This window comes from Aspergillus pseudodeflectus (assembly GCF_044049435.1).
Source record: "Aspergillus pseudodeflectus strain CBS 756.74 chromosome Unknown BJX68scaffold_31, whole genome shotgun sequence".
NCBI classification, from domain to species: Eukaryota; Fungi; Ascomycota; class Eurotiomycetes; order Eurotiales; family Aspergillaceae; genus Aspergillus; species Aspergillus pseudodeflectus.
The window spans coordinates 62,723-78,069 of NW_027263807.1; the positions used below are offsets into that span (position 1 = coordinate 62,723).

At 51.8% G+C, this 15,347-nt stretch overlaps 4 protein-coding genes across 4 annotated transcripts; 3 read left to right on the top strand and 1 right to left on the bottom strand.

Annotated features, from left to right (window-relative positions):
• Positions 1 to 628: 628 nt before the first annotated feature.
• Positions 629 to 3,511, top strand: BJX68DRAFT_120769 (putative differentiation regulator (Nrd1)). The gene has a single exon (XM_071036118.1). It carries the CDS (start codon positions 824 to 826, stop codon positions 3,308 to 3,310), a length of 2,487 nt encoding a protein of 828 aa, XP_070897322.1. The 5' UTR covers positions 629 to 823; the 3' UTR covers positions 3,311 to 3,511.
• Positions 3,221 to 3,996, top strand: BJX68DRAFT_240364 (uncharacterized protein). Its single transcript, XM_071040669.1, has one exon. The coding sequence runs from the start codon at positions 3,356 to 3,358 to the stop codon at positions 3,551 to 3,553; it is 198 nt and encodes a 65-aa protein (XP_070897323.1). The 5' UTR covers positions 3,221 to 3,355; the 3' UTR covers positions 3,554 to 3,996.
• A 127-nt stretch (positions 3,997 to 4,123) lies between these two features.
• Positions 4,124 to 6,096, top strand: BJX68DRAFT_120780 (uncharacterized protein). Its single transcript, XM_071036119.1, has 2 exons — positions 4,124 to 5,652; positions 5,718 to 6,096. The coding sequence occupies exons 1-2, from the start codon at positions 4,320 to 4,322 to the stop codon at positions 5,930 to 5,932; spliced, it is 1,548 nt and encodes a 515-aa protein (XP_070897324.1). The 5' UTR covers positions 4,124 to 4,319; the 3' UTR covers positions 5,933 to 6,096.
• Positions 6,097 to 8,575: 2,479 nt separating this feature from the next.
• Positions 8,576 to 10,416, bottom strand: BJX68DRAFT_240368 (uncharacterized protein). The gene has a single exon (XM_071040670.1). The coding sequence runs from the start codon at positions 9,985 to 9,987 to the stop codon at positions 9,142 to 9,144; it is 846 nt and encodes a 281-aa protein (XP_070897325.1). The 5' UTR covers positions 9,988 to 10,416; the 3' UTR covers positions 8,576 to 9,141.
• Between the last annotated feature and the right edge of the window lie 4,931 nt (positions 10,417 to 15,347).

Here is a 15,347-nt window from a genome sequence, read left to right on the forward strand (position 1 = left end):
TCAGAGGCTTGTTTGTATTTTACTTTGTTCGTCACCGTTACCCCTTTGCTCAACCCCTTTTCCCCTGTTGTTCCTGGATACGATATTTTGCTCAGGGGACGAGCGACGTGACGTTTAATTTATTTCTTTTTGCCCTTTGCGCTTATCCACTTCGAGTTTAATAGCTCGATGCTATTCTTTGTCTCCATTCGAGTCTGTACTCTGTCCTGCTGTGCTGTCATTCCGTGGACCCTTTGATCGTTCATCCAATACCGAGTAATAATATTCTTCTGCTTGTCTTTTGATCACTACTACTTTCCTGCTGAGTGCAGAAAGCTAGTGTTGCGGCTCTTATTAATCATTTGAAGGGTTGGCGCGTCGCAGCCATCGGCCGCGAACCCCTAAGCCAGCGGCAACCATCTCCAAAGGTCAGTCCGTCCGTCCCCTTTCCACAACCGACTCCCCCAATGAACATTCCAATTGACCACTAGAATCATTTCTAGACACGTCTCCATTGGGGCCATTCGTTTCGCGCCTTGACATTTTTTGATCGTCTTCTTCTTGTCACTCTCTTTTGGTCTTCACCTTCGTTTCCCTTTTCTCTCCTGTTGCTCCATTTCTCCATTTCCCGTTCTCTTCTCGGGGGTTAACATTAGCCCCATTGTTCTTCATATTCATTTCTCTTGCTCTTATTCCTTTCTTTTCTTAGCTCCTTGGGTTAATCCTCAAGCGTTCAATCTCCCACCCCTTTCTTGTCAGCCTCATTCGTGTTGACAGAGGCCGTTCCGTTCACGCCAACTTCGCCCGGACGCCCTACCTACCCCCTTCGCTCGTTCCGCTCGCCATGCAAACCTCCGATGCCTCGAGCCTCCCAAGCCGTCTAAAGTTTTCGCACTTGAACGCAGATAGTACCGGATTCTCCCACGGAGCGTACCAGTCAAACAACATTCCCTTGCAAGGATTGTCGGACCGGAATTCTCGTCGAATAAACATTCCTGCCATCAACACGGCGGCCACCCAAAGCACGACTGACAACATGGCAACCTCGGGCGCGTATGACATGAACTTTACTCCTCTCCTCCCCTCCCAACTCCTGCTCGGCAGCCCCTTCCAACCCGGGACTCCGTCCGCGTTTACTTCTCCCCAGTTTGCCAACTATGGTGGATTCTCGCAGAACAACTCGGCACAGGGGCCACAGAACCAACTGGGAAGTCCGACACAAGCTTCGCACAATGCTAGTTTATACTCGAGTATGCTATCTGCGGAAGGTCTGGGCAACTCACAGATGTTGGCTGGTCCTCAATCGCCGGTTGGTGGCTTGGGAGGGCTCGGGAACGCTGCATACGGAAGTCCTGCGGCGGCTGTAACCCCGGGTCTTCTCTCAGGCACGAGCCGAACCGTGTATCTGGGCAACATCCCTCCGGAGACCCCAGCGGAGGAGATCTTAAACCATGTCCGGAGTGGCCAAATTGAGTCCGTCCGCTTGCTGCCAGACAAGAACTGCGCTTTCATCTCGTTCTTGGACAGCAATTCCGCTACGCATTTTCATTCGGATGCTATTCTCAAAAAGCTAGCTATCAAGGGAAATGACATCAAGGTCGGCTGGGGCAAGCCATCTCAGGTGCCGACCTCTGTCGCACTGGCGGTACAACAGTCAGGAGCCTCGCGCAATGTGTATCTCGGAAACTTGCCTGAGGAGACGACAGAAGACGAGTTACGGGAGGAGCTAGGGAAGTTTGGCCCTATTGACACTGTAAAGATTGTCAAAGAAAAGGCCATTGGCTTTGTCCATTTCCTGTCTATCACAAACGCTATGAAGGCCGTGTCTCAGCTACCTCAGGAGGTCAAATGGCAAGCTCCAAAACGTGTATTTTACGGCAAGGATCGCTGCGCTTACGTCTCGAAAACACAGCAGCAGAACGCCGCACAGTTTCTGGGAATTGCGCCGGGATATGCGCACATCCTGAACTCTGCGGATCGTGACCTGATCACCAACGCCCTCGCCCAGCAATCAGTGGCCGCGGCAGCCGTAGCCACCTCTGCGGGTGGTGTCAACAATCTGGGCAACCGGACCATCTACCTGGGAAACATCCATCCCGAAACTACAATTGAGGAGATTTGCAATGTCGTACGCGGTGGTCTTTTGCACCATATTCGGTACATTCCCGATAAGCATATTTGCTTCGTCACTTTCATCGACCCGACATCAGCTGCTTCTTTCTATGCCCTGAGCAACCTACAGGGGCTCATGATTCACAACAGAAGACTGAAGATTGGCTGGGGTAAACACTCTGGACCTCTTCCTCCCGCTATTGCTTTGGCTGTCAGCGGCGGCGCTTCTCGCAACGTGTACGTAGGCAACCTGGACGAGTCGTGGGCTGAGGAGCGTCTGCGTCAAGACTTTTCTGAATATGGTGAAATTGAATTGGTCAACACACTGCGAGAGAAGAGTTGCGCCTTTGTGAACTTTACCAACATTGCAAACGCAATCAAGGCTATCGAAGGCATGCGAAACCGGGAGGAGTACCGGCGCTTCAAGATCAACTTTGGCAAGGACCGCTGTGGAAACCCGCCTCGTCAGACTGGTAATACTGGCCAGCAGAACCGCAACGGTGGCATCGAAGGGCCACAGTCGCCTCAGCCGACGCTCAATGGCTTCCACACCCTTCAACCCGGCTCCCAACCCAGCCCAACTCGTCCGGCACTGTCGCCCGCTCCGGGCTCTACTGGATCCCAGAATGGTCAACAAAACCGCCATCCTCTGCAGAACGTTGCATCTCCGTCGGGCATTTTGAACTCGGGCTCCAACAACCCGCTGACCATGTACCTTAACCAAATGTCGGCTCAGCAGGCTCAAGAGGAGGAAAACCGGTTGAATGATTCCCTTACTCTGGCCGCTCTGCAATCCCAGCCCCAGTCCAACCACCATCACCAGCAGTCACTCTACAACCCGACCAGCACCAGCGAGCTTACGAACGGCAGTATCGAAGCCCCGCTGCACCAGCACAAGGCACCCACAAACGGTTTTCTGAACGTCAGCAACGGACCAACTGGGCCCGGTCATCACGCCACTGCGAGCACCAGCACTCTGAGCGTACCCCGCGCGCAACACTCGAGAGCTGTGAGCTTGCCGTCATTCTCCCAAGAGCCATTCGGCCCCATCTCGAGTCAACCCGGAGCTCATCGCTCAGGAATCGCACATCACTCCCAGAACAGCTTCTCAAGCTTTTCGTCCGCTCTCGGTGGACTCAACCACTCAGGCTTCGGGTTGGCTATCCAGAATGAGAATACATTGCCTGGCTGGGCTGAAGAAGAGATCGGCGCCAAATAAACCCTTCACATCTTGAGCTTTCTGCAACATTTCTTCGGGTCATCTATGTGTCATCCTCTTACGTTTCCTATTTTCTCTGACATGGTTGATCCTTTTCTGCATCTTACCATTCCGGATTCTATCATTTTGATTCTTCTACTGTATTGGCTTACCTGTTATGTCTTAATCTTTCCATTCCCTTCCCCTAATAATGTTTTAATCCCCTTTCTTATACCATTCACATGTATTGCTAGCTGGGTATGACATTTTTTTTCGCTTTCTTTTCTCATTTTCATCCTTTTGTTCTTGACCTTTTCACATTTCTTTGTTTATTCCCTTGCCTTTGGAGACGAGGGACCTCGGCTATACCATAGACTGGATTGGTTAGGACTCTTTACGTCTCAGTCTCATTTTTTTTGCATATGTTATGCCATTTTGAGGGAAACAACTTGGGCAATTGTTGCTTCTCCGGTGTGGGACGGGACGACAGCAGGCTTCTGGTATTCATACAATGGCAACTGGCAGCCATTGAGAAATTTGAAGGAGATGAGAGAGAGCCGACAAACAAATATCACGACATACATTCAGTTAATATGCAACATGTATGAATAGCATCGCGTATCTAGGCATTGATTGAAGAAAACTATAATAAAGCTTAATCTGCCACATTTTTAATCGCCAATACCATTGCAAAGCCACGAGCTCTGCCTGAACTGTGAAGTTGGGACTGAAGGTCCCAAAACTTGGGATGAGATAAGCCCGGAGCGGAAAAACACAGCAGCCGCAGTCCATCCCAAAAGTAAATAACAACGTTGATCTCAGCCGCCACCGTCTCTTGGAACTACCAGATACGCTTCGGCTCATCTTATTATCCCCCTCATACCCAGGCGCAGCTCGGCGCGTCAACTTTTTACCATGGCCTTGCCTCCGGAGCACATCAACATCAAACGGCGCCGAGAGGAAGAGCCAGTAGACACATTATGTAAGAACCTTCAGCTGTACCTAGTCGGCAACAAGCCTCAACTCCGGAATGAGCTTGAATATCTTATGTATCATGATTATCCCTTCATACCTAACACAAGCCACAGATATTCAATCTGAGCTACATCAGACAAAGCGCCGGTTCACAGACTTTGTCTTTCAACGAGTCACAATCAACGCCAGCGGCATCAGCAGAAGTGGCTCGCCTAGTTTTTCCAGCACCCCCGCCGCACAGAGAGCAATCCGGAGTCCGCGCTCCGTGAGCAGTCTCCATGTCCGCAAATCCACTAACGCTGGTGGTGGGGGCGGAGACGGAGGTGTTCCTATGGTCAGAGCCACGTCCCCAGGAGCCGAGCTTCGTGAGGAGAGGAGAGTCGCAGCTGCTCGAAAAGAGGCCGAGGAGAAACTGAAAAATGCAATCTATTCTTCTCCCTCTCCGATCACGCCAGGGTCTGAGAAGGCTACGGCGCCGAAAAACGAGGGCGCACGAGGCGGCGAAACGCTGGTATCTTCCGCCGCGGGTGCAACAGGTAGTCCGACGTCGCCTAGTGTAGCGCCATCAATACGACGCTTCCAGATTTCGCGGTCAAGCACACCTTCCGGCCCGCTGCGCACTACGGGAGGGGGCGTCCAGAAACGTAGGGAGGGTGCTGTGGCAGTCCTGGTTGAGAAGCTGCGGCGGGAGCCTCATTCAAGACGTGCGTCCATGGTTGCGGATGCAGCTGCGGGTATATTGGAGGAGGCGGCTCCGGAACCTGCACGCCCGCGAAAGCGACCGGTGGTGAACCAGGCCGAAAAGAAATGGAGAGAAGAGCGACAAGGCGCAATATCCGCTGCTAAACAGCATATCTCTCAGGTACTGGAAAAGGGAGCACAGGCTCACCAGAGTAATTGGGAGGACGAGTCGGACCGGTTGGCACGTCAGTTTGAGCAGATTGCGCTAGAGCTTGATGGAGAATTGGAGGGGACACCGGTCACGACGCAGCATTCCCAGCCCATGGTGACACGCTCTGCTATGCCCAAGCCTCCGCTTAAATACCAACCACGCACCCCTAACAAGCATCGGGCGGCGCCTCCTGTTCCAAAGCCAGCAGAGGAGAAGCCTGTTAAGCTTCCGGCGGGAGATGAAGCCATCGACAACGACGAGGACTATGTTTACGACATGTATATTCGCCGCCCTCTGCCGGACAGGGGCGGGTTGACAGACCCGCTTGTCGATCTAGAAGACCAAGAAGCCTGGCTACGCTACCACGGAATTGACAGCAGCCGCCAAGACATTGGAGTTATCGTCATCACGCCGGAAGATGAGATACTGTGGGAGGACTTTGCAGAGTCAGACGACGATGAAGATCGCTGGGACAGCGAGGATGGAGACTCCAATGGTATAGCTCCCTTCTTACATCACACTCCCCGGGAATGCATCGGGCTAACCGCGCTACCATAACAGCTGAGAATAACCCCGCAAATGACTATCCAGACGAGGACCTATCATGGGACGATGAGGAAGATGACGCCGCGGCGATCTACAGAAAGTACAGACATGACCGATCCGACGACGAAGAGTACGACTGGGATATGTCCGACGACGAAGCGGGCGCTGGCAGGATAGGAAATCTATACGGGGTACGGTCGCACGTGGAGTCTGACGAAGACAGCTGGTAAAGAGCAATCTTACGGCTTGCAAGAAGCATCCGAGCTTCATGTACAAAGTTTGTTGTGACTGCATATCCAGTTTCCTACAGTAGCGACGTGCAGCACAAGACAATGCCACAAATGTCGTGTCAACCCCGGACTAAAGTTTCACTCCGTCCAAAACTCCGGAACGCCGTCGATACGCATAACGGGCTTGCTAGCAATGCAGCCTTCGTCATTGCCGATCTTCTATCATTCCCAGACAAGTGCGAGAGCCTAAGCCTGGGAGAGATCGTTGGAGCGACAGATGACGACGAGAACGATGATCCTGCCAACAACAATGCGGGGTCGACATGCTTCAGACCAGTTGATCACTTCTGCCACAGCCAGGTGACGTGCTGAAGAACCTCAAATAATTCAATGCATTATCCAATGCCATGCGGGCCATTGCGAGACAGCGCCGGTTAAACTTTCGCATGCTTGCCACGCACAAGCACGCCTTCATTATGGCGTGGCATAGCATAGATAGCATAGATAGACACGGTCTCAACTAAGAAACGAATCACGAATTCCCACCGTTTCGAGGGTCTCCACCACGATCCCGAGGGTCTCGAACACAGCCTGACAAACCTGTCGTCAGACAGACAACTCCCGTCCCCACGCGAGAATCCCGCAGTAGCAGGCTCTAGTTGCAGAAGGAATGCATCGCACAGATACGGACGGGACGGCTGACGTTCCTTTTCCTCTTCTTTTCTTCTTTTGAGTTGTGCATTTTACATTTATTTTCCGAATCCAGCTTGTCATGCTGATTGTCCTTGGCCATTGATGTGTGTCATCCACATCACCAGAGATATAGCCCTGTTTGTGGTGTATCTGTGGGGGTTGTCGTATGCCCGAGGTCACAAGTGTATCCTCTCGCCAATCCAATCCAATCTAATAGGTTGACTTCGAGCACTTCGTATCTTTTCCTTTCCCATCCAAGCCGCCGGTTAACCAATCCTGTCGGGAACCGAATCCTTCGGTCGATCTGGAATTCTAACTTTCTGCAGCTGTGAGTGGGCTGAGGAATCGAGTCGTGGGATGAAGATCCGAAATGCTGTAAGGAGCAGCTGAACCCTTTTCCATTTCCTCTCTATTTTTTTTTTTTTTTTTCCCCTCGTATATTTCCTTTTTACGACGTTCCGTGGGTTGGATTCGCTTGTTTATGCTTGCTGATGGACATGATACAAGAGACATAAATAATCCTCGTCACATCAGCATCTGACTGATATATAACCGTTGTGTCGGGGACTTTAAAGCTGTAGAGACGCCATCCCGAAACCCAAGCCAAACCCCCACATAGAGTAGTAAGCACAAATGACAGCCAAGGCATTCAAGTTATTATCAAGTCTCGACAACAGTATGAACAACAGCCTCGACCCGCAATCGCTCAGTATGACTACCATCGTTCACTCGTCCGCCGCGGCTTGGCCTAGTCGGGTATCATCCCGCGCAATCCGCAGCTCGCACGTACCGACTACTCCTCAAGAAGTGTTATCCTTAACTAGAATAGTAGTAGTAGACTAGAATCAATAAGTCGGCCGTCAACAAGAGCCGATCGGTCGGAGCACGGAGATGGAGACATTATTTAGTAGTACTACCGTCACAGTAGGAGTTGACGCCGGTCGCCGTTTGGGGTCTGCGGGACCAGGGCGATCATTTAGTATGTGGCCTATGATATCTTATGATTAATTTGAATGGTGTTGGTCTTGCGAGGGTCTTGGTGCTGAGTCGGCGACTTGGTTTGGACTGCTCATGTTAGTTCATAGTACTTATCTCGCTTGTGCATTGATCACTTGCTACAATAGGACGATTGGTAGTATATGGTGGGAAACAGAGGAGCAAGAAAGAGTACAGAGTACTACTCGTATAATAGTCACGTAAAATACAATACAGTACACTGGCGTAGTATTACCACCGGCACCATCAGAGATTCAAAGTCCGTACTAATCTGAACCATCAGCCAGCCTCCCATCGCCCCGGGTCGAGTCCAGGATTCCTAGTCTCGAAACGAATGTCCAGTTGAGTGATAGGCCCCCATATATGTAATCTATGTAGTAATCTGTGGTAGCGTCCGCAGCTACTCCGTCCGAAGTCAGACTCCCGAGGCAGGCAAACGCAGGGAAGCTAAGAATGGTAACGTAGCCCCCTCCAAAAGCAATATCCGACACCTTCTGATACAGACTACACTGCGTGCTTTGCTTTGCTTTGCTTTCCCGCGCCCCCCATTATTTAGTTTCCTACCGGGTTCAGAGTCCAGAGTCATATATCCAAGCTCGCTTGCTATTTGCGAGGGTGCCGGGACAGCAGGATGAAACTAAAATATAACTACCCTCCCCGCGGCAATCCCTCGCTATTTATGTCTCTTCTAGGCAGGGGCGCTGAGGGTTGAGTATGCCACGTGATGGTGATGTGCTTTGCGGCTGCTGGCCCCTCGAGGGAGGTGGTAGGCAGGCCTTCCGGTTGGTTTTGTACTGTAGCTTTGCGCGGAGATCTTCTAGAAGCGGTTTCGATTCTTCGGGGAGCTATTTCGGTATCTAAGCGCCCCTGTTCGTAGGATCTCATGGTGTGTGGGATAAGCGCCGAATTCTAGATATTAAATATAGTCGAGTCTACGTTCAGGTGCACTGGGTTCACGAAGAGAAAATTACGAGGTAGACAGCATATCTAACAGAATGTACCCATGTATTTATGTATATGTAGAATAGGTAACTGTAGAAATCACCATGATTTAATGAGTTCAACACCAAATGGAATCGATCGACTATCAGATCAGATCAGATCAAGTCATATGCATGCTAGAAATACAGAGAGCCTCCCAATGAGTAGCACAGCATGTCATACGGTCATAGTAGAAAAGAGAAAAGTAAGTTGTAGAAATTGTGTGCAAAAATGTATAGTTAGAAGAGAAGAAGACAGAGAGGGTGAAGGGTCGAATGGGATGGGAATGAGATGGATATCGAGGCTCACTTAGCCGGGTATCGGTGGTGTGATTGACGGTTCGAGAGGAGGACAAGGACGTGTTGAAGGAGGTCGGTCGGTAGAGAGTAGGTAGGATGAATGGATCAGAGGAGACAGAGGTTGAGAAGGGCGAGGTGTAGAAGCGGCAGAGGATTCTGAGATGGTCGGCCGTAACGGGTGGAAACGTTTGCTTGAAAGGAGAGGCTGATCGAGATGGGTAGGGGTTTCGAGTCCAGTGTCTACCTCGATAACCTCCTCCGCATCACCTCCTCCCGGTCCTCCCTCATCCACGGATACCAAACGCCCATCCACTCCACGACCCCAAACTGCGGCGCATTCGACCCATAATCCGCCCGAGAACTCGTCGTCGTCTCCTGCCGCAGAAACTCGCCATCGCGCATGCGCCTCTGCTCACGCAGCGTTGGACACTTCTTCTCCTTGATGAAGCGGTAGAATTTACACTGGATCCCCTGGAACCCGCGGCGCTGGCGGTTGGGGAACTGGCAGTTAAACGACTCGCGGACCTCCTTCCACTCCTGGCACAGGTCGACGCGGTGGTACCAGATAAAGTACATCTCCTCTTCCTCGTACTTGGGCCGTGGCGGACGCCGCCGGTCGCCGCTGGTGCTGTTGCTGCTGCTGTGGGCACCGGCGTTTGTGCTGGAGGTGCTGGAGACGGAGGAGTAGCGTTCCCGGTCTCGGGCGTAGGCTTCTGGTGAGGAGTCTGTTGAGCGTGGGCGGTGGTAGGGCATGAATGAGTGGTGGTGCTGGGAGTGGTGCGAGTGTTGGTAGTGGTCCTGGTGGGCTGGGGTGTTGTGTTGGCTGCCGTGGCCGTATGGGTGGTAGTGATGATGGTGGTGGTGATGGACTTGTTGACGGGTTTGGTGGTGTCGATTAGTATCCTCGGGGAAGTTGCGAAAGTACTGCTGGTGTGGGCTTGGAGGGTATAGAGGCGAGTACTGGGGTGTGAGGGGCGCATGTGCTGCTGCATAGTGTTGGAGTTTCTGTGTTGGGTTGTCGGCCTCTGCTGGGGGGTTGAGCAGGGAGTCGATGGCCATGCGCCTTGGGTGGGAAGGGGATTCCATGGTGACTGTTCTTTGATCCTCAAAGAGCAGTTGAGTTACAGTCGAGTTGAGATGCGAGACAGGCAGAGCCGCCCAGAAAGTAGGTGAGGGAGACAGCGCGTTTAAGAAGCAGCTATTTCTGGGTGATTGCGGACTCAACCATCACCAACAGCACAACGCGGGCTCCGGTTGGATTGTGAAGAAAGGGAATATGCCCCGTTAGCAGTGTTGGGCGGTCGCTGAACCCATGCAGCGTACCGAATCCCTGGATCTCGCGGGCCTGTCAGAGAGAGCGAACGCCGGCGCCCCTGTCCCCATGTAGCGAATGTCGTGAAGCCGGATGCGCAGACACTGCGGCAATGGACTGAGATGGAAGGAGGGCGCTTGTGAAGATTCAAGGTTGCAGCGGCGAGATTATTATTATTACAGAGTCAAGTACGGTCCACAGAGTCCATGCAAGGATGTTTAAAGGTCTCGAGTCGACTCGACAGCCTCGTTAGTGTACCTGGTCTGTTGCCACAGGCTGGCTGCTCGTCGTTGCCCACCACACTCGAATAGATTAATACAAATAATTTATTCTTGAATTTCAATTTTGAATTAATCGGGGTGAGAATACCGTTAGATCGGGTAATTTATTAGTCGATAAATGCAATTTCTTTCCCCAGCCTGAGGCTACCCACTCTTGTCGCCCTCTTGTCAGCACTGGCACGCTGGAACATTGGCTCAGATCGGAGTCAGGAATTCCGGAGCCGCAGTTCAAACAAAGAACCGGTTGACTCCTCTCGACGGCCGTTGAATTTGATTCTACCCGTCGCAGCCTGGCAGGGAATGACAAATACTCGAAGTTTGGAACTGTGGGACAGCTCCCCTCGCTATCCATGGAATGTACAGAATGTATGTACCTGAATGAGACATTTCGCATGTATGCGCGCATCAAATGAGCAAGCGAGCAAGCGAAATTGTGCAAATCAAACTCTCTGGCGGTAGAGTCAGGATTGCAGATTATTGCATTCTTGCCTGACTGACCTGACCCTTGACGCCTCGCGGGGGCCACTTTTCGAACAACCGAGGAGCCTGGAGGCCAGTCAGCCAGGCATCTTCATCTCATCGGGGAACGGGTGGTGGTGGAGCTGTGGACGGCTGCTTAGCGGCACAGCTTGCTAAACCTGCTAAATTAAAATCTCGACTCAAACAGAGCTGGACTGGAGTCGAGAGTCGAGACCCAGGCCTCTGACCGAGCCCCGTCAGAACTCGCAGCTCGCAAATTCGAGTTCTTTTCAGTGATGAATCAGATCCATCACAAACGTGAAGAAAACCATATACAATCGAACCGGCAATTCGGCCATATCAACTCCCTCGAATCCCCGAAAAAACGTGTTGAACCAAAAAGAAGAATTCAGGAGACCCTCGGGAGGTTGGAAAAAAACCAACAAAAAGCATCTCAAACCAGGCTCGGCGATTGGCCGCGGAAAGTCACTCCAACAGCTGTGGCTTTTGCTAGGTTACCGAGCTGTCGGGACGACCCGGCCAATCAGTGCACGGATACCCTTTGACAGAGACACGATGTGTGTGGGGCGATTTCAAATACTGCCAGTGATGCAGATGTATTTTGCAGGGACGTTCACATTGACAATTCACCTAGGGATGATGAGGGGGGTGACTTGGATACCAAGGAGAGACTCAGAGAGAGCATGAAGAGTTGAGGGTGAGACACAAGGGCAGCTCCCCGGCCCTCCCCTCAGTCCAGATGCGAATCTGATTCTGACTCTGCAGTTTCTGCAGTTCTGCACACATGCGGACTGCGGATGCGTGCCAACTCATCCTCAATCCCTCATCGATCTCTGACATGACCCTGTCCAGTGCAGGAAGCTAGCGTTTACCTGTTTCAGTCAGTCGTCCAGTCGCTCCATGTTATCGCGACGTTTATCTACAGAGTGTGGACAACACCCGGGCAATATTGCCAAAGTGTTGTCCGCGCTCTGTAGATAAACAACATTCCAGTTGGGGCTTGCTCATCGCTCTTGCTCGAGAACCAAATATCTAGCTGACTGAATGAATCGTCAAAAGCCTTATTTCTACCCGGCTGCTAACGCACCTAGGCAAGTGTCAGCTCCTGCCATTGTCCAGAGGAGCTGTCGCTGCGCTTGGCAGCTGTAAATCATTTCGTCACAGGCGAGCGAGCGAATCAGCCCACCCCACAATATATTACAGAGAGCATTGAAATTATTTATATGATGTGCTTTTATTCTTCATCTTGCCAACGCCGAAGCCTGTTTTGCCGCATACAAAAAGCACATCGCGACTTTGATCGCTCTGGTTGCATGACTGGGTGTCAAGCTCAAGAGATATTCATCCCAAGATTCAACTGACCCAACAACCAAATGTGGCATCCGGCACGTGCATATAGAGTCACGCTAATGACGGAGGGGAGGATGAAGCAGATGAAGATCTCAGATGTGTCGTTTGTCCGTAGCCTTCCGGGGCTGCATCGTCGCACCTGCAAGGACAGTAGTGGGCTGTCTTCTGCGCCCTGGGTGGGTAAGCAATGGCACAGGGTCAGGTCAAAGAAAAAAGAAACATGACCAAGTGACATGAACATACGAGTACGCAGTACGCAGTAGCTAAGTCTGCAATCGCAACTCGCAACTTGCAACTTTCAGCACGTCGCAGGGCAAGGCAGGCGAGAATCGATACGTACATCATTCTTCTCCACAAGGCATTTGTCACCGATTATCTCCGAGCGAGAACAAAGAAAGAAGGAACTCTGTCGGATCTCCTCGTTCTCTCGACTCCAGCAGGAGCGAAGTGAAATGAGGGCTTTCCAAGGTGCAGTAGTGGACCGCACCCAAGTTTTCTCACCTCATCGCCGCATCATTCTGAAGATCGTTACTCTTTGAATCGCCATCTCAAAGACGTGACAAAGGCGCGTTTTGCAGCTTCTTAGCCTTCAGGTACTTTGTGGAGCCTCGAATTGCGGCACAGTCAAGGTGCGCCCGCAAGCTTTGGATCGCAGCCCACACTCAGCTGGAGCAGGATTCTGGGTCGGCTATTTCGCTGCTTCGATTGGAGTTCCTTCTGTGGGAGTCCTTCCCCGCGATCATGGATTCATCATCGCTCACTCGTGACTCTTGAATATCTAGCTCGGAGGTCGCCGTCACCATGTTACACGTTGTCGAGGGGCAGCAAGGTATCAAATTCCGAGGAAGGTAAGAAGCGCGAGGCGCGAGGCGCAAGGCTCTTAGGTAAACGCCCATTCGAACTGTCATGTAGGCTCGTCCGTCATTTCCCCGAGGAGATAACACCCTGTCCTCTCAGAGCAGGGCGCTTGGGCACAGAAACGGATGATCATCCGCTGCGGCACGGAGTTGCGTCGCAGAAGTCTGAAGGATCTTCTTCAAGGCTTCCTTCTTTCTCCAGTGGCTCACTCCTCGCAACCGGATTTGACTAGCTGACCTCCCGAACCAAACTTCGAGCCTCTTTTCCAAGAAGATTGTTGCCTCTGCTGGACTAGCCTGCACATCGACAGCGCCTACCCGCAGTGGATTACAGTCACGTGAGAACTATTGACAGTGGTCCCTTGGTTGCGCTGAATCTTCATTCGTTGGGACCTGACAAAGAGGACTCCGTATCTTCGTCGGTACTAACTAGGAGTAGTAGGTAGGGACCGACGAGAATCGCCAGGTGTTGGTTGGCACGAGCGTCAACCGACAAGGTTACAAACGGCTTTCAGTCCGCGTTTGTAGCCTAGCCCCATCCCAGCCAGCCCTGCCTTGCATACCTGGGCTGGGTGGCTGTGCGAGAAGGGCGTCACTGGGCGCCAATCTGACTCAGTAGTAGCTCAGTCTGAGGCTCAAGTATGACAGCAATTGCATCCTTGCGCAGGTCAAATTCAAGAGACTCGAAACAAGGCCGAACAAAATGCTCAAATAAATCGAGACCTGGCCATAGGTAGATATATCTTGCAGACGGAAACGGAGTCCGACTCCGACCCACAGTTACTCCTGCGGAGGGCGGACAAGAAGAGTCCGTTCGTAAGTACTTTTGCCTCGGCGCCGGTGGAGCTTCCGTCTGATCTTCGCTTGGTCTGAAAGGACGGAAATGTGCCTCGAACGCTCATGACAATAAATTAATAACGGCGTAGTAATCTTCTCACTTGCTGTAGTATCCAATCAGCCGCCGCTGCCAGATTACGGAGTAGGTCAATCCTCCCGAGGACTCCATGTCTCCATGAGGTCCTAGCTTCTTCTTCCAGAACGACTCAATTCGATCTGCATTATTCTGCAGCGTGGGGAGCTCCAGCCACGGACAAGTTCCCAACTTGCCAAGTCTTCCGTGGTCAACAAGAGACTAGGTGAAAAGTAGTTAACATATACGCGACAGATATCGAGGGCCAATGACTGAGATTAATCGTCGCAATCACTTCCTAACTGGGGGCGGACGGAGATCCCACCAGGATTGTTCGCCAGAGGGTTATCGGTGCTCCTTATCAAGTCAAACGGCTCTGCAGCTGCAGCGCTGCACTGCCGTGCCTGGGCTTGCCCCTTGAAGGGAGGCTAAGACATCTCCTGAGCTTTGAGACCTGTCATCCTGTCAGATTGGAGACGATAAAACTCACATTCTCAAAGCACCACCTCCTGCATGCTTTGTACCTCAGAATCAGCAAGGGGCTGTCCCAGCGGCTTTCTTTTTGCGTCAGCGGAGTTGGAGCTGGCTTACAGGGTGTAAGACTTGGCTTTTTGGCCCGTCTTGGCTGTCTGTCGGTGAACTGGTTCTGCTGATGAACAAGAAGCATATGAACATATTTGCTTCTTCGCTTTCAAGCATCCCTTGCATCGTGCTTTGTTTCTGCAGGATGGCCGATGAACCGGGGTGACGAGTACGATTCTTCAGCTTGTGCCGAGCCAGTTCATCCTGCAGGTAGTGATGCAGTCATCTTCTGCTTATCTCAATTGATATTCTGTCAGCGCAGCATCATCCCCGAGCTCCAGCCCTAATTCCGATATCTGTGCATCTCTATATGGCGCCATATCGGGCTTGTTTGCTGTGACCCTGCTCTTGGTGCTTTCTTGGGCTGATCAACGAGTGACTTATGGCCTCTAGAGTTCTGGGAACTGACGTAGTATCCCATTGCCTGGTCTTTGTTTTGGTCTGAAGACCGAACTTCGGCCTTGCGCGCCGACATCCCCGGGCTTCGGGCATAAAGACCGTAGCGTTCAATAGAAGCCTCAATAGAAAACGTCGGCCAAAGACTCGTAGCAGTTGAAATAGAAACAAGATTGATAGCCCCATGAAGAAGCTCTTGACTCTGCCTTTTTGATGTTCATAGTCAATTCTGAAGTATAGCCGAAATTCACCCACCGAGGATTCTCCACGCGGGGGGC